General features: G+C 37.0%; 1 protein-coding gene across 3 annotated transcripts in view; it reads left to right on the forward strand.

The window, feature by feature from the left end:
* The window catches only part of ZFPM2 (zinc finger protein, FOG family member 2), a 314,045-nt gene that overhangs the window by 205,684 nt on the left and 89,373 nt on the right, over nucleotides 1-18,988 (forward strand). For all 3 annotated transcript variants that reach the window (XM_013954673.2, XM_013954674.2, XM_067290408.1), the window contains one exon: nucleotides 902-1,013. In XM_013954673.2, coding sequence (XP_013810127.1) covers nucleotides 902-1,013 — 112 coding nt within the window. The remainder of the gene's footprint in view (nucleotides 1-901; nucleotides 1,014-18,988) is intronic.

Raw genomic sequence — 18,988 nt, forward strand, 5'->3', positions numbered from 1 at the left:
TTCTACTCTATGTTGTCATTTCGTGTTTGGGATAGGGAGCAAGAGTGGTGAATGATAGAAATTTAAGTGGCATTTCAGTACCACTTACTGAAGGACAAAGTCAGGATTACACACAGATTTTTTTTGCCAACTGAGTAGTAAAAGGAGTTAAGCATAAATAAGTTTGAAGCCTCTACCTTATCTCCTCAAATACCAAATTCTCTAAATATATCATCCAAAATATATGCAGGAGATGGTTTTGTTAAATGTGCATCTCCTTGCTTTGCAGAGCAGTGGATGTCATGCTTTACTTCTCTGCATTTGAATTTATTCATACAACTTCTTTTACAGTCTTTCTGGAGACAAAGAGTAGTGAATCATTAGCATTATTATTATTTCAACCATAGTAAAATCGCACATCAACACTTAGGAAAAGGGGAAAAATTACATTATTCATTCAGAACAATTTCCTATGATAATACAAATGGTACCCAGGACAGATCTTTGAAATGGATACTGATTCTTTAAATTCTTCCCTGTCTGTTTCAGGAAATAGTGAGATCCTGTTGATAATGAAGTACAATGTGTCTAAAGTTCACTTCTAAACACTTGGCTCTTTGCTGTGAAAGTCATCTGCATTCTCTTTATAATTCAGAGCCACCAGAGATCTGCTTAATCTTGGAGATCTGATCCAATATCATTCGGAAAAATCCTTGATAATAGTTCTACCATTCAAATCAATGAAAGAACTAAAGCTTACTGCTTGTGTCTTCTTAAAAAAATCCCGAGGCAGGGGAATAAGACCTTGGCTTATGGGTTTGGAGATTTTGTTGTTTGCAAATAAAATGATTATTACTATTATTATTCAAGTTCTTAATCAAGGCAAGCAAATGGCATCTGTTTGTTATCATCCTTCCTACAGAAGACAAAGGCTCCAGTCCCTATGGTACTGACTGCTGGCCCCAAGTGGTTGCTGGATGTGACTTGGCAAGGAGTAGAAGACAACAAAAACAACTGCATTGTGTACAGCAAAGGTAAACACAAGCCGATTTTTCTCTTACTTTCTTTTGCAAGGTATTAGCATCAAAATATACCTATTGCATAACAGTTAGAGAAATGGACTAGTTTGTTTTCCCTTGTCTTAAATTATATTATTTTGCATTCCTATTTTACTACCACATTCTTTTCCCCTCTTTTCCCCTCTTTTTTCTTCTTCCTTTTCTTTTCTTTTCTTTTCTTTTCTTTTCTTTTCTTTTCTTTTCTTTTCTTTTCTTTTCTTTTCTTCCTATTATAGAAAAGCCCACAGGGTGTGTGTAATGTACTAAATGTTTTACAAACACAGAGGGACATAAGCTGACCTAAGACATACCATCCACTTCTCTCTGAGACTTAGTGCCTCTTGGGAAACCTCAGATCTGTAATTATACACTTTAAATAAGTGAATTCTTTCTAATACTTTATATGACATACCAGATTGCATTTTTACTTGTTACATTGCATTGCAGATTACTAATTGAAATCTTAGTTTATAAGAAAGATTCAAACTTGATTGGACTATGATAAAAACTCATGTCAGCATGATAAGAGAAGATAAGTGCAACTAGATTTCAGGGTTGTTACATTTGACATTGCAGTATCCAGGGACGTTCCAGTTTCTGTGTGGTGGCAATGATGATGGTTCACTATAATGTAGTGACTTACTGGAATGCATATTGTTCCTGTTTTATGTGAATTGTCAGATTTGCTCAGGTGAACATAAGTTTTTATGAGATACTCTCCCCTGCTCCAAACAATTTACATCTAAGCTACTGCATCCAACAGCTACTTTGGCTCAGATGCGAAGGCACTGAGTTCAGTCCATAGTAGCCCGGACTATGCACCATGCTGTTTAGTCAGTCACTCAGTCACTGTGAAAGCTCTGTACATGTGGTTATAGTATCATTACAGCATGTTATAAAAGCTACTTGAATACATGGATAAGAATAACCTATTTAGTGTAGCTGGTTTTGGCATTCCCACTGAAGATCAGGTTGCAAAACTATGACTTTCCTTCCTCGTGTTTCAATTACCAAACTCAGCACTTTGTGAATACTTCAGAACACATGCACTGTTCTTGTTTAATTTCTTTTAGGTTTTATTTCTAACCAAACAGACCTACCGAGATCAAAGATTTGTTTGCTGAGGCAACCTAGTGACCATTTCAGCATAGAAGCATACAAGCAAATAAGCACCCATATCAATATATTAACATACAAAACACTAATCATAACATCAAAGACTCCTAAAAACTTACTAGAAACAATTACAACTTGTTCCTATAATCATTGCAATTTATACACTTATAAGAGGATTGCTTTTAAACTGCCATAAGCCTTTGAAAGTTGAAACGCTGAAAACAGGGAATTTGCATGTTAAAAATGAGTTGCACACCAGGGTCTTATAAATTCTTTCTGTTATAATTACTGAATGCCAACACATTCATTTTGCAACCTGAAACACCTGCAGTACTAGAGAACTGGGCTCATATCTAAAAAGGGTTGAGCTGCCCTTCCTTTGCAGCTTTCTGATTGCTGCCCAAATGAAAGAAGTTGCAAAGTGTTCTAAGTATAATATAGTGATACTTTTTTCATGAATCCAGAACTGCAATTTGCTATTCATAGTATTGAATACAGTTCATAGGCAAACTTTTCTGCAACTTTCTTTTTAATATAATGAGAAATTACTTTCACGCCAAAATACAGCTTCTGAAAATTCCCATAGGATGATGTCTTATCAAGTATTATATTCTTGCTGTAATTATAATAATACTTAGCACATATATACCAGTAAGACTTTTCATCTTCAAAGTACTTTACAAACACTAACTAATTCATTATACAGTTTCAGTGCTATCTGTGTGATTGAATCTATTGAAACATGAACTTTTTTTTCAAATACTAAAAACTTTCTTCAGTTTGGCATAATCTAACTGGAATAAAATGTTATTCTTTTCATTCAAATATGCTGCATTTTGTTGTACTAATGTTGTTGTTATTTTAGTACTTGGTAACAAGGTATTGTGTGATAATTGTATAGCGTTCAAGATTATTTCTGATAGCTATACCACACAATGTAGATGCATATTATAACTGAAGTGAAACATAATTGATAAATACATGCTAAATACCTGCAGCTTCACTAAAAGAATGTGGGAAATAAGTTGCAGATGTGCTTTATCTTCACTACATTCTGCTCATCTCTTTGCACTTTGAGTTGGCTGTTCTGTTGTTCATGAAGTACCTACACTTGCCTTGAACCCTGTTGGGATTTTTGTACTAGAAAGATTAATTGGTTTGGATCACAAAACAATGTCAAATAGAAGATGGTAAAATAAATAAATACAATAATGTTTCTTCCTTCAATTTGTATCTCATCGTTCCAGGTTACATTGCCTTGATTTGTGTTAGCTTTCTGTCTCCTATAGTGCCATTACCGCTAATGAAATGGTGTCAGCTGGCATGAAGTTGTAATTCGATGTTGTCTTGCAGTTGCATGTGTATAATTTTGTTAGTTTGTTTAGCAATACATTGTTATTTCTGAAGGCAATTAGCTGAACAAAATGTGTGGTATTGTACATGTACATGATTCAGTCACCTGGGAACTGTTTGTCTCACTATATCCAAGATAAGATGAGTAGACTAAATTGGCAGATTTCTAAGAGGAAAGTAAGTTGGAGAATTGGCTAGCATTAAATGTTACTGGTCAATCAGTTGCTGACTTAGAAGTGCATGTCATATTTCTTTTTAGCTTATTACGGTGATACCTTTGAGAACAGAATTTTCCCCAGATCTATCGCAAGAGCATAGGAATGTCATCTTGACTTCCAGTTCATTAGAAGCTGCAGGCGCTGTAGTCACCCACATATTGCACACAGAAGAATCACAGGGAGATTTTCAAAATTGAAAGAGGAGATCAGTATGTAGTTCCTACAGAAAGTGAATCTGAGATGGCCAGCTAACTCCCTGTTTGCCTTTAAAACTCTCCACAATATTTTCACTAGGTAAGTAAACATGAAAAGTGTGTATATATATGATGCACATATATAGGATTGCAGTGCTATGTTTACACAGTGGAATCTCAATTCAGCTTTATATAAATTTGTAGATTAAGAAACTTTGGTTATTTCAATTCATGCATCAGAGTACATTTAGGGTGAATAGCTAAATGATTATTCAACATTTGAAATTAATTTTATTTAGTCTAGAATAACTTATTTCTATCTGTATTCTTTAAACCTACATTTCAGCAGCACTAAGACAAATTAGAAAAGGGAAAAACAGCTTATTAGTAGCCCTTTTTACAGCTCTGATACAAGCTGGTTACATTCATGGCACGTGTCATTATCCCTTTCATTTTTTTTTTAAAGGAAACATTTACAACTATAAGTACACAAAAAAGCATGCTTTTTGTTTTAATATTTGTGTCAAACTTCTCTCATGTCTTGAAAATACATTGTTCAGTAATTTAAGAGATCTCCTAGATGTAGTATCTGAAATTTTAAGATAGATTTTAGAAATTGTACTTTATATAGATTTACAAATATGTTCTTTCAGAAGACAGCTACAGAGTTTCAGTAATTTGAGATACAGATACATTTGAAGGAAGTACTCATGCATGAACTATAAGTTCATCGCAACTTAATGTACTTGAGAAACATTCATGTCTAACATAGAATTGTGCACCAGATTTGGTAAAGCTGTAAAACCAGAGCTAGGAGTCCAACGGCAACCTAGAAAGGGGCTGGGGTATTAACTGTAAATCTTCCACTGGGAATGTAAGGGATTTAAAAAAATGAAATAAGACTGAACAGAATAGAAACTGTGTAAAAAATGCGGTTGCCGCAGACTGAAAAACATACCCATATAACACACATTTTCATAGATATTATTTAAACCATTTATGTGAAATGTATGGATACCATATGTTTAGTGGCATTGTTAAAACAGGGTGCCTGTACAAATATTTAGCTGTGGGAATTATAAAATCATAAGGCGATTAAGTTAGCTAGTTGTGAAATTCCAATATTGCTTTTTAAATGACTTCAGGATATAGGAGGTGCTAAGGTTATTATCTGTTATCAGGAATACAGCGGAATTGTACGACTGGATAATAACTAAACAACTGACACAATGTAAAATTACATTATCAGTGTGTTAAAACAAAATTGCGCCCTAAAGGAGTCTGCATGCCAGCTCAGAGCTGCAGTGTAATTATGCTTAACTCTGATAATTAAAATACAACGGAGATCAACAGAATCATTTTCATTAAGAAAATTATTAATGATGGTGGTATAGCAGTAATTGATTGCAGAGCACCACAGGATATCTGTGCAGGAAAACCAACATGTTTAATATATGTCTAGGACCATTTGGCTGTGTTGCCTAACGCTACGCATGCTTAAAGTTCAGGTGGGAGCTGCAGCGAACATTTTGTGCCGGAAACCGAAAACGGCTGCTTTGAAACGGGCGGTGGGAGGGCAGGGAGGTGCTGACGGAGGCGGGCGGGTGCCCGCCCCACGCACCCCCGCGGCGCTTCCCGTTAGGCGGCGGGCAGTTTTGCATGCACCTTCATGATTTACTGCGCTGATTTCCTTCTCGGTCTGGCCTCCCTGAGCAGTTTATGCCCTTAGTTATTAGTGAGAGGATGCAGCCGGCGGGAAAAGAAATGTTCTCGCCCCGGTGCTGTTCCAGGCGCACCGATGAAACATTCGTAAGTGATTCCACCGGTGATACTGTTAATTGCCCCAGTGGTACTGAAACGTGATACCGGATGCCGCAAAAAGCCTCTATTCCTCCGTAAGAGAAATCACAGTCAGTGCCCGCTGAGAGACTATAACCAAATCTAGCTAGAAAGGATGTTGCCTAAGGGTAAGAACCAAGAATTCTCATTTTCTTTTTGTGAGCATAAAAACAGGGGAAAGTATTCTGGGGAGCGATTCTCCGCCTAGCTAAGCAATGGGTGCTTGTTGTTCAAGCAGATGTTACTTTTGAAAGCTGCCCAAAAAAGTCTATTCTCCAATCACAATGGAGAACAAGCCTGCTAGGGTGGATTTGCAGGATGAGATTAGTTAAAATGACAGCTGCCCACACTGAAACTGTGTCATGTAGCTAATTTATAAATAGAAACTATGAAAGAGGCAGAATACATGAGAGGGCAGAGCAGAAGTCAGGGCACCAGGCGCTTTAAGCACAGGTCTGCGGTCAGCTCGGTTAGCACTCACTGTGGATGTGTTGGCCAATCATTGATGTATTTTAAGTTGGTAAATAACTAATTGTTTTCTTACTTCACTAGTACTCAGGGTGAGTTAATTAGCTAATGCATATGTCATACTTTGAAGATACAAATGCTGCAAAAGGGTTACATGCCATTACTGCTAAGAATTGAAGGTAGTTTTTAATTAATATTGTGCATTTAAGTAAATGTCTAGTCTATTTTTTGCCTTCATAGAAAAACGCATCGTTGTAACAGAAGGATTTTTAATTTTTTTCCTTTAATGACAGAGAACTGCTTTTCTTAATTGTTCTATGAGATCCTTGATATCATTTTTCCCCTGTGAGTGAGCTTGCAAAGACCTTTTTTTTTTTGGAATGGTACATTGCTCCAAAGACATATAACATCAGGGACCCTAACGAGGCACAGGTCAAACATTAGAAGCGGTTTAAGCACTGCTGCATTAGGATGCGAGTATATTTTGTTTGGGGTCAGATAATAAATTGTTTAATAGGCCAAAGGTTAACTTGGGGCATGTATTTCAGACTGCAAGGGGCTTTTTTCCACATGTTATTAAAAGCACATTCTGTGAATTTGCTTAGTCCATTGCACATGAGCAGTGAGAACACTGCAGGAGCTGCTGCAGGCGTGTGAGTCCCTGTGGATGTGAGTCCCCTCCATTAGCTAAACAAGGTGCTGAAGCCTTCGGTGGTGCTACAGATTTTTGTTGTCCGTTCATTGTATATCAGTGGGCCGTATGGAAAATAGGAGTTTTTATCAAAATGCATCTGAGGCTCATGCAAATATCAAAGGTCCATGGAAGACCTTCTTTTACACTTATTTCTCCATGACACTGAAAGCTATAAAATATTTCTCAAGAGAAGTAATGCTTTCATAAAATAATATCACAACAGCACCTAAATCCTCCTCAGTAGTTGCCAGCTTGAATGGAACCCTCTGTAATCCCCTGTCATGACCCAGTAGGGAAATATGCCCTCACAGTCACTGGAAGAGTGTCTCATACATACAGACATAAAAGCATGACCAGCAGAAAAGTAGATGGCACCATTCATGTTTGGTTTTGCTGGGACCTTGAGCAGGCAGGATGCCTAATGAAACTATTGCAAACAAACTAATGCAAATCAGTTTTGCTACTTTTTTCCCTGGCTGCACAAGAAGACAAGATTTTGCCCCCATGACTATTGATATTTATTGCTTGTTGATAGAAGCCACAGTGTTCTGGACTTAATCCAGACAGGAGAGAAGGAATGATCCCAGCCTCAAAAAACTCACAAAGCAAAACAGAAAGACTATACTGTTTCCTCCTTTTTGTTTTATACCTGTGCAGGTAGATCCAATGGGGGATTATCTGCTTTAGGGAGTTTAGAGGCCAGGGCCTTGTAGATAATCTTAATTATCTACAAGAATAAGGTTATTTTGTGCATCTCTACCGAATTTCTGTAGTGTTTTTCTAATAGCATAAACATAAATATTATGTGCCCTCTAAATTCTAAGTCTGTAGATAATAAAAGGAAGATCACAAGAAATGTGGCTGCATTTCCCTTTTCAATATGATAATGTTTCAGTTCATTATTAGTGTATTTCATTCAAATAGCAGACAAGTGATATTTTTAGTTTGTTTTCATTAAGGTAGTGTATGTAGCTTTTCTTTCTTTGCTCTTCTTCTCTTTTATTTTGTCATTTATTTCATGCTTTGAAATTTGAATTCTTTCTAATTTGAGGAGGAAGAAATAGTCAGAATACTGATATCATTTCCACAGAATGATATGTCTTGGGACTGAGGCTGTAAAAAGCTGTAAACTAACATGTTAAGTCGACCACTCACTTATTAAACGTACTAGGGATGGAAAATAAGCCCAGCCTGTATTTCACACTGGGGCCTAATGAAAATAAATATAGCTTCAACATTCAGACCTGTTTGCAAAAAATAAATGCAAGTATTAAGCAGAGATTTTTCTTCTGGTAGTGTATTTGCCCCCCGTTTTTCTAAGTTGATTGCAGCAGAGTTGGTCATTTAGATATCATTTTAAGAAAAATGTTTTCATTATTTTCAGGATATGACATAGATGCTAAATGTGTTTTATTTTCTTTTTAATTAACTTGTTTTTATTTTTTCAATCTATTAGGCTAAATAAATATTGAGGCCTGCAGTAAAATACAAGCCTCATGACCCCTGTGGCTCATGGTTGTGTTGCCTCTGTCATCTTCCCTGCAAAGCAGAAGGAAAGAAAAAAGCCCCCAAATTTGCTGAGCCACACATTTCAAGTTGTCAACAACCCCATCCATGAGAAAACAGAAGAAAATATATATGCACTCTGTCCTGTCAAAAGGCTTTCGCCTTATCTTGAGAGACTGTCAGGGCAGGAACATCATGGAATGGACAGGAGTCTATTAAATTAATAAGCTGCTGGATGGTGTCTGGAGAGTTATGATGCTCCATAAATCCAGTCTGATCATGGTGGACAAGGTTTAAATCTGCAGACTTCTAATACACATCCAGTTCCTGTATTGGATTTGAAGTTTTGTGCTGGAGACACAGAGATAGTCCTGCAGCTTGTGAATTAAGATTTATCATTTTTTCATACTGGGTTTTTTTTTTTTTTTCAGTTCTTGACAAAAATGAAAACATCTTAGGGATCCTGGCAAATGTTGCTGCTTGAAATGAAAGAGCTGTTGCCAAGGTGAAACCATGACCTAGAAGCCTAAAATCAAACCTTGGTCATTCTTTTCGGCAGCTCCGTCAGTGCTGAGTGTAAAAAGGTCTGTATGGAAGGCAACATGGCTGGATATATCTGCAGCCTGTTTTATAGGAATTTCCATCAAATATTCCTACTGTGTATTTATGACACAAGACAAACCAATGGTGGCAGGTACGCCATGTAAAAATGAAAGGGAAAAAAATCTAGAGATACGTTCTTCACCCATTATAGGTGCTTCTGTGTGTCACTGACAGCATGACATAAGGCTTCGGTGTCTCTTACCTCTAAATGTATTAAGCCTGGTAGTAATAATTAAGGGAAGACTCTCCCATGATGTTCAAGGTGCTTAGTTTCCAGGAAAATCCGTGTGAAGTGTAACAGTAACGTCAATGTTGACTGTGTAGTGCTGAATAACTGCCTGGAACAGAATCTTGAAATCATTTTGAGTGTATTTTGTCTCTAGCTGCTTACAAAGAAGTCAGTTATGATCACACAAAGGACAAAATTCAGGCCTCTAGTTGTCCACACCTAATTGACCTGCGGGCTTGTGATTTATTATCAGGTCACTAAGCTCATAGTCTTGGTACTCTGGAGACTCGGACAGGTGATTGGTGTGTTCACTTACATAGCCAATGGCACAGCTTGCATTTCTAACTTCTCAAATTCTCTAACAACGTATCAGATCTTACCTAATTTATTTATTGATAATACTGAGAGTCTGTGTTACTTTTAAAAGCAATCCGGGCTCATTTTTGTTCTCATTGTTAAATTAGGAGCTTAAAGAGATTTCTTGACATTAAAAAGGTATAAAAACATTGTGCATGTTGAAAGAAATGAATAGCTCCTGTTGCAATACCGAGGAAATTCTAATATGTGTTTTAGGCTCAGAAAAGTAGATTCAGAGCTGAAAGCAATTGAAAGAGTCCTTCCTGGTGTGTAGGCTTGCTTAAAAAAGAGATTGTGATCAACATGTAATCCTCAGTCACGTTCTTACATGCATCTCCATCCATTGTCTTCTGGAAATTACCTAACGGCTGCAGCCAGAGATCATATGTGACTGCATCCTGACCTCTCTATTGATCCTTGGGATCCGTCTGTATCCTCACTTATCCAAAGATCAATTTCTCCCCTTTTCCCATTATATCCCAGCCTTGCTCCCTGCTATGGACAGAGGCCCCGAGGAGCCGAACTTCACAGCTCGCTGTGAAACTGAGGCCAGCAGCACCGCTCCAATTCATTTTTCCTAACCCAGTGGAAACTTCCCACAGTTATTGGGTCAGGCCATGAAGGGCGTATGGTAAAATGGGGAGGAGGGAGAGTGGAGGCTAGGAAAAGAAGGATGAGGAGCAAAACGTGGGAGTCCCTTGCACAGAGACTGGATGTTCCTCCTGCTCTGCACGTGCATAGGCAACTCCACCTGGTCTGAATAATTACATCTTCACAGGTTAATAAGCTTTGAGGGAAAAAATTATGAATTTGAAAAAGAGTTTAGAAGACAGAGTAATTCCTGGCTAACATCATAAAGCACTTGAGAAAAGTGCTAGTATTAGCTTTATATATTACAGGAGAACACTGGTTTTCTAATAAATCAATGAACATAGAAGATGAGAGACATAGGGAAAAATAACATCTTAGGGTGTGTAAACCAATATAGAAGGAATATTGAAAGCTTAGATTGTATTGGAAACAGTAGAAGAGTTGTGTGTTCAGGCTTAATTAGACAGCTTTAATAATTGCTGTAACTTCTTGTTTAAAAAATAGAAATATGTAGTCAGATAACACATGCTGTGCCCTATGACATTATTATGGTAAATGGAGTATTCTTGTTTGTAATAGTAGTGACATAGAAACACACACAAGCTGAAAGTTTGCTTTTACAATTGAATATATAAAAATAATGCGATAGCAAAATGTCATTGAACAATAAGGACAGTGCACAAATTACTGAAGATCAGAACAAATGAAAGACAGTCTCAAGAAAACCAAGAATCAGTCGGTTAGCAGGAATTGACTGATATGCCCTAACCTTCAACTCTGAAACTGTGATGAAGTATTATGGTTGATACAGTTAGCTGAAGCAAACGTTCAGAAATGTTGGAACGTCTGAGGCATGGGGGAGTGAACTGGGTCTTTGGCCAGCCAAAAAGTTTGCTAATGTAAGATGGGCAATTGAACTTAAAATACGCGATGAAAAGGAACTTCTTTGCAGTCGGAAATGAGAGGGGTGGCATCAGGTGATCACTGCTTCTTTTATTAATAAACTGTTCTTTTAAATGTGAACAGGCTTGTTTTTATGGTGGCTGCACGTGCATTTTAATGCATTCAAATTATGAGAGGTTTAAATGCATTTTCAAGTTACAATTAAATGAAAATTTAAAATAAGACTGACAGATTGCTAAGGCTAAGTCAGTTTTATGATTAAGGTTCAATTAAATTATATTTATCATTGCAGCAAATGAAGTATAAAATCACAAACAATGATATTTTTCAGTGGCTTGCTTTGGTGGAAAGTGTAGCCTGAAGTATGACTTCAAGACTTTTACCTTCCATTCCCTCCTAAAATAGAAATTAATTAGGGCTAAACAAGAGTTGGCTATATGTTCAGAGCCTCATCCTGAGAGTCTTTTGTGGACCAATGGTCCAGGAGCAATTTACTAAGAAAACTGCTTTGAGATACAAAATATTATGTATTTTATTTGGTTTTGACTTGATAAGTTAGGGGAAAAAGTTGAAATTTTAATAATGATTTAAAAAATGAACGGTTTTTATTGCTTTCATGGAAGCCACTTTCGGCTGTTTGCACTGTCTAAGAAAACATGCTGATTGCTCTGGTTATATAACATGTGAGTCTCCACGTCTTTCTGTTAAACTCCTTAAATACAGTCATGCCTCTTGTCGTGTACTTTCTATTTAAATCTCTAAATGTCATAAGCTTTGGAGTGAGTCAAGGAAAGAATACTTTTTTGTACATGCATGCTGTTTCTCGGTTTCATCTGCTGCATCATTCCATGTGAAACAGGACAATTTTCCAACTTGCCACAATATGATGATCTGTCTCCTATATGTATGGTACTGTATGGTCTTTAGGATGCACATTACAATTCCTAATTTATTTTCCCTTCATTTTAGCATACAGAAATGTGCGTTAAAGAAACAACATTCTTGCATTCTGTTTCTTTGGTTTGAACTTAGTTACATAATCTAGGAAAAACATAACAAATGGATTAACTTTGGAAATTGAGTGACTTGACTTTTTTTGGCATATCTAAAAACAGATCCAGAGCCTCACAAAAACTGATGTTTCTTCCAAAACACCATTCCTCTGCTTTATAAAAGTGTTCCTAAGTGACGTTAAGCAGAAAAATTAATTTCAAATCAATAACACATAAAAAGAAAAATCGATAATATATTCAGCGAGAACATTCCAAAAAAGTGATGAGCTGATGTATGACCTTCTTCTCTTTAAGAACATATGTACGTGTTCAGCAAAGCTAAGCATGGTCCTAGAGTTAGCACTTGGATTTTTACTGTGTTGCTAATTATTGCAAAGTCTAAAGATCTGAATAGTTGAATACTGCAAGGTATAATTATTTGGAGAGAATTCAGGTCCTGAGTCAGGAAAGTCTCCAAAAGCACACATTTAGAAGTGCTTTCCCTAACAAGAGCATTTTATTTGGGAATTTTTTAGGCTGTTAAACTGATATGTGTGAAATCTAAGCGTCGGTCCTTAAGCTGAAGATACTGAAGAAAATTCTTAAGTTCTGAGCTGCCATTTTGGTGTGTCAATTTTGTATGTCTGCATCATGTTGTCTTTGAGACTTTAGCATTTTAGAAGAATCAATAGGAGCTGATTAGCTGGGGTTTCGTTTGAGCGCATTAGCCTGACAGACAACCATTAATGTCAAGTAGCATTCTTTTTTACTCAGAATTTCTTTTCCTTCTTTCTTTCTTTCTGAAGGAAAGTTGGGTCAATTTGCTTTTGCAATTGGCAGATTCCAGCTACCATTATTATTAATGTTGGCTACTGGGGAAAAAGAAACATCTTATAGCTTTTACCAGTAAATCTGAATCTAATTCTCTGTTTTGGAAATGATCCTATCAGATTTCAGCTTTATTCCATGAATCATACATCTGATTTATCAACCCCTGTCACATTTATGTAGTAACAACTTGTCAGATATTGGTAAGAGGTTGGCTATGATTCATACTGCAATGAATTAGCTAGTTGTAGCCCCCCAAATTAGCCAGTAGACACGTAATTCAGTGAACCCAGTAACCCAGCTGAACGCAATGAAAAATGTGTGCTGTCCCTGATTATTTATTTATATATGACATCTCTGAGAAAAATGCATTATTTGTTAAGCTAAAGAATTTTGTAGAATAATACTGTAAATGGAGAACATAGAAATAAGGAAAAGTTCTACTCTAAGGAACTTAGTACAACAACTCTATTTTCCACCTCATAATTTTCCTCATTCTTTTTTTTCATTTGTTGAAACTTCCTGCTTTACACCAGTTCAGGTGCACAGAAAGAATGTCCAAAACAGATGAACCAAGTCTGTTTGAGTAGACCTTTCTAGCATGTATGACATAGCATGATAATTATAAGTAGACAAAGATACTGAACTCTGCCCTTGATAGGCGGAAAAAAATTGTCACAAGACCGGGTAAGTCATCAGCAGGGACTTACAAGTTCCCCTTCATCATAGATCCTAAATATTTTGTAATCAATTGGGCTTTTTGGCAAATTGAAACACCAGTGATGCAGGACTTAGAGTTCAGGAGATAAAAAGGAACTGTCGGAAGTAATTGAGTCCCAACATTATGATAATGTGGGGTTGCTTAATTACATTTGCCTTTGTTCTCTTTTGAAAATAGGATACATCATTCTCTCTTTTTCAGAGTCTATATAGTAGTCTAAGTGTGATAACCTAGCAGTTGACTACGTATAGCCAGACTAATAAATAAGCTTTGCAGAGCAATGACGTGCATATTGTATCTTCAAAATCTTTTTATATTTTCTACATAGAATATTTCATGTAAAATAAAGTAGTTGTACATGAGAAAGAGGAACTTTTATGCAATACTCTTCATGTTTGAGCATCTCAAATGGTGAATGCCTGAATCATGGCATTCATGCTTGAAATGGAGGAGAATTTTTCTTGAGTGGAAATGTTTTTATAATACCTTATAATATGTGCAGTAACATTCCACATCCTTTTAAGGCAGGAGGTAATAAGCAAACATTTCAAGCATTATTATTTAGGAAAGGTTGGGGTTCTCAGCATGTCTCTTTATATCTGTTGCTATAAAGAGTCAAAGGCAATAAAGGATTATTTGGAAGTATACTGATGAACTGTTGAAATGTAACCACTCAGTCAGGCAGGCTTTTGATAACTGTTGTATATACTTGGAATTTGAGGTGATGTCATGTAGCATGACTACATCTTATCTGGTTTCCATAAGAAAAGTGAGATGTTTTTCTCAATTTATTTTGGTGCCCTCTTTTTTCATTTTTCCTTGTACATGATTCTTCTTTTAGGAGATTTAGTATTAAACACTTACTTTCTTATCCCACGGACAACTTGCTCTTGCTCTGAGTTGCTTAGAATTTGAGTGCTGTCCAGTCATTAGTTGGAGAGGCATTGTAAGCTCAGAAAAAAATGCAAGGTAAACTTGTCATCATTGTGTCATGAAGGAAAGAAACTAATACTTGAAATATTAGAAACAATTTTGGGGGATTTCATTTGCATCATGTAACTCTGTATTTGGATCCTAATTCATATTTCCCCAGAAATCACTGACAATCAGATTTGGGAAGAGGCTGTAATTCTTGACTTGACACCTTTTTTTCAGAATTGTACCCTTTCCTAATTCATATATTGGTCCAAACTTCAGGCATTACATAAATTTGCTAATCAGGGGAGGTGGTGAATACCTGTTTTTTCTTGGAGAAAGGAAAATGCATAAAGGCAACTGAATGGAGTGAACATCTGTTATTCTAAATTGTCAAATTGTTCATAGTTCTCTCTAATACTTCTCAGGTTCTAGTCTGCTGGCAATATAGTTTCAATAGATGTACTACGGAAAGTGCCAAGACCAGCTTTGACAGGTTTTTTTTTTTTTTCCTCCTCTTTCTCTTTTAATTCCTGTGGGGCTCTGTGATTTTTCATAGCTGGACTGAAGTTGTGTCAACGGGAGACTTGCACCATAAAGACTGAAATGTTAAAGAAAGCTACAAGGAACAGCTTTGAGGCAAGGTTTCAAGCTTTGTCATCACGCTTGAAGAATTTTCTGTTTAATGTACTGTAATGCAGTATTCAATGGGGACAAGTTTAATTGAGTTTTACACAACCCAGTTGGGAGTAACGCTGCAAGGTAGGTGATGTCTAGGTTTTTAATCTTCCACTCCAGAGAGGCTTGTTGACGAAGTGGTTCTTTCTCTTTGTAAGAAAAAAGGGAAGCATGAGAAATGATACATCCGTGGATAAAACCAATTGGCAACCCCCAAAGGAATGAGGGCGATAAGGCGAATCCAGCACTTGTAAGAAATAAAAGAATCCAACTGTTCATTTAAATGAGAAACAACACATGTGATTGAGGAGGCAGGGAGGCTGGTCGCGGGAATGGGGAGGAAGAGACTAACAAACCGAACAGCTGATACTCGAGTTCGGTGTCCCAGACAAACAAGCTAGCGTTTCGTAGGTGGATTACAGGAGAGAGAGTTAATAAGGTATATTTTGTAAAGAGAAAAGCAGAGTTGAACATCTCTTGTATCAGCAAAGGTGGATAAAGTGGCAGGAGGGAGGAAGCTGCTGTTAGGCAAGCCCTACTTAAAGAATCACTATTCCTTCCCCGAGGCCTAACACACTCTCTATCAAACAGTGTAAAAATAGCACTGGACCCTGTCAAAGAGAAAATAATACCTTCTGTGTAAGCCTTAGTGTATTAAACTGTAGTCCTGTTCAAGTTACTTCTGCTAGAACTTAAGCAGCCGAAAGGATAAAAACGTTTCAGACAATATACTGGCAAATCACCTCCCTGTTGTGGCTCTGCATCACTGCTAAAATAAAAAATGTTTAGCTATTCCTAAAAGCAGTGTCTGTTTTTTTATTTAAAATTCTGTTCTTGCCAATGGTGTACTGCTCTGTTTACAGCATATTTTAATTGTCACCTGTAAAGAGATACTGATGTTGTTGCACTTGTTTTTTCTTAAGATATTTGCAAGATTTAACCTGGTGTGTGAGAGAGCCTTGCTTGTTTGTTTGTTTGTTTTGTCCGTGCCTGTGTGTTTGTTCGGAGCGATTTTCCTTCTCGCTCTGGAGTCAGTCACCAGAGGAAACGATCTGTTGTGTTTGGGGATATCTTTCAGGTTTTCTCTGCCACCTTAACATGAAATCTCTAATTGTGCTTCATCAGAACCAAGAGGAATAATGCGCTGTCCTTCTCGTAAAATGCTGTCAGGAGCAAGGGTGGCCTGAATTTAAACAAGCTGTGGTGCTGGCGTCTGATGTACTCGCAGGCTGGGTTTCCTGCTGCGCTGGGAGCCTTTTGGAAAGGTTGTAGCGTGAAAAGCGCTGCCAGGCAGGAGGACTTTGCGGACTCCTCTGTAGCAGCTTTGCTAACCTTGCTAACCTGCCTTGGACAACTCTGAGTGGAATAAACAGCAAGTTTAGCCTAATGCTTTTCTAAAAGCTCACCAGTACCCCTGTCTCTGCCCGGATACAGTGACTTTAACACCCACTCGTGGGGAGGGAGAGCAGCCTTGGCAGCTCGTCCAGCCTGCTGACGGGCTGCGAGTGGGGGGTGGATTTCATAACGCCGTGGCAAGCCTCAGGAACCAGCTATTGTGTGGGAGGGTTGAATTTCACCCTAGGAACACATACGGTGAGACAAATGGAAAATTGCAGCAGAATATGCAGAGTTTACACTGTGCTTCTTTCCAAGGTACCACTAGAATTCCTGTTAAATTTATAAATACAGTACACATGCAAAGTACAGAGCTGAGCAAATAATTCACAATGAATAATTTATCTGACAAATTTATCCTTTTTTCTGCTCATGAAATATCCATGAACAGATCTGTGATTTGTAACTGCAACCTTTACAATGCATTAGCATAGGTTTTTTTTTTTTTAATTTCCTTTTGTAGTTTGGTGTAAAAAAGTAATTCCCTGTTATTAATCATATTAGCATTTTAAATAGTCCAAAAGTGGGCTTTGAAGTTCAGCCATCAACTAAGTGAAGGGACTGAAGGAGATAGGTGTTTTTACCTTGCTGCTGCAGTTGTTTGTCCAGAAACATTTTTCAGTAGGCTAACTTTGCAAGGACACATCGCATTCATTTTTATTTTGGCAGCCTCTCTTCTGCATAGAAAAATACAGAAATGTCTGTTCTTTAATGAAAGTAAATATTGTGAGCAATAATATCCTCTGAAGCACAGCTCTCAGATGGAAAACTGAGGGGGGAGGGCTTGGGGGGGAGGGGACTGCACCCACAACTTTTGTTAAAGCAATGCATATTTTGAAGGATTTTGTGGTATATCTCTTTTCAACCCCAAGACAGTCTAACACATAAACTATATCCCCCTTGTAGCCTGACAGTGGCATCCCTTTGTCTATATGCATGGGCTGAAAGCATGGGGGGAAATGAGAGGCTTATTTCATAATGGCTTAGTAAAATGTGAAGCCACTGTTTTCAAAAGGAATTGCTTGTGGTGAAATAAACATAAACGAAAAGCCTGGGGTTTTCTGAGGTAAACAGTTTGGAAATGTAACGTTAGCAGATATGCTTACTGAAGATTCTTAGAAGATATGTTTTGTTCAGTGTCTGCTCATTTGTCTATTCTCATGTTGCATCTACAATCAAGCAAAATCATCACTGTTTACTGTGGACTAAACCCATTATAAGTTCCTGCTTTCAGTGAAGTTGTAAATTGAAGCTTTTGCAGCCCTGTTAAAAATATAGTTAGACATTTTTATTATTGACGGTCTTTCCATTTGTTGAATTTCTCCCATTTTTCCAAAATTCTCAAAATATTTTTAATGTTTCCCAAATTTTATCTTTATGCATGTAAAGCTGTAACCTCCAAAGAACATTTAAGAAATAGGAAGGAATATAATAAAACTGTGAGCTATTGGGAAACTTTAAGTGGGACTACTGCAACCAAAATAATTCACATATTCTTCCTTAAACGTATTTAAGGTTAGTGTATGCTTTGTGAGGCTCTCACAGATTCAATATATAGCTTTGCTCAGAAGAACAGCTGTAATGATAGCATCTATCAGGTCAATAGATCTGCTCATTGCCTGTATTCAGAATTAAATCTGTAGGCTTTGCTGGAAAAAAGGTGTTTGCTGTATTTCATTTTTGATGGTACTGGAGAATTCAATACAGCTAAGAAAGAATTAACTGGATTTTACTCATATACATCCTCATCAGAATTATTTAATAAATTCTAAGCAGTTCTCTATCAGTACAAACCTACTGAGGGCATTGAATGTCTTCAACAGCTCTCATTAAAAAAGATCTAAATTGGACTTCAGAAACACTGTAGTTGGTGATGAGTTATACAGAAAGAACCCAGCTTGACTTTCAGAGCCGGGATGAGTTTACAGAATTCACTCGTACATATAATAAATGAGTACACTGAATATAATCAAGATGTTATGAGAAGCCCAACCTCTGTTTATAATGAGCTGTGACTAAACATAATAAAAATAAATAATTCAATAATTCCTTTTTTTAGGTATTACATAATAACAAAAAATAAGACTTTCAAACCAAATTCCACTTCAATCAGTGAACAATGAATGAAGAAAGAAGTAAAAAGGAACTCTGGCTTCTCTTCATTCTGAAGGCATAAGACAGTTTTGTTTGGTTGTAAGAAAAACAGGCATAAGATATTCTGCTTGCCTTCTTTACAAAGCTATTCCAAGCAATAAACCACTGAATGTTCTCAGAGAAATATTTATACCTTCCCTAAAAATGTTGATGAAGATAGATTAGAATACAAGGAAAGAAGCTACTGTAGTAACTCC

The sequence above is a fragment of the Apteryx mantelli genome, chromosome 2 (genome assembly GCF_036417845.1).
Source record: "Apteryx mantelli isolate bAptMan1 chromosome 2, bAptMan1.hap1, whole genome shotgun sequence".
NCBI lineage: Eukaryota > Metazoa > Chordata > Aves > Apterygiformes > Apterygidae > Apteryx > Apteryx mantelli.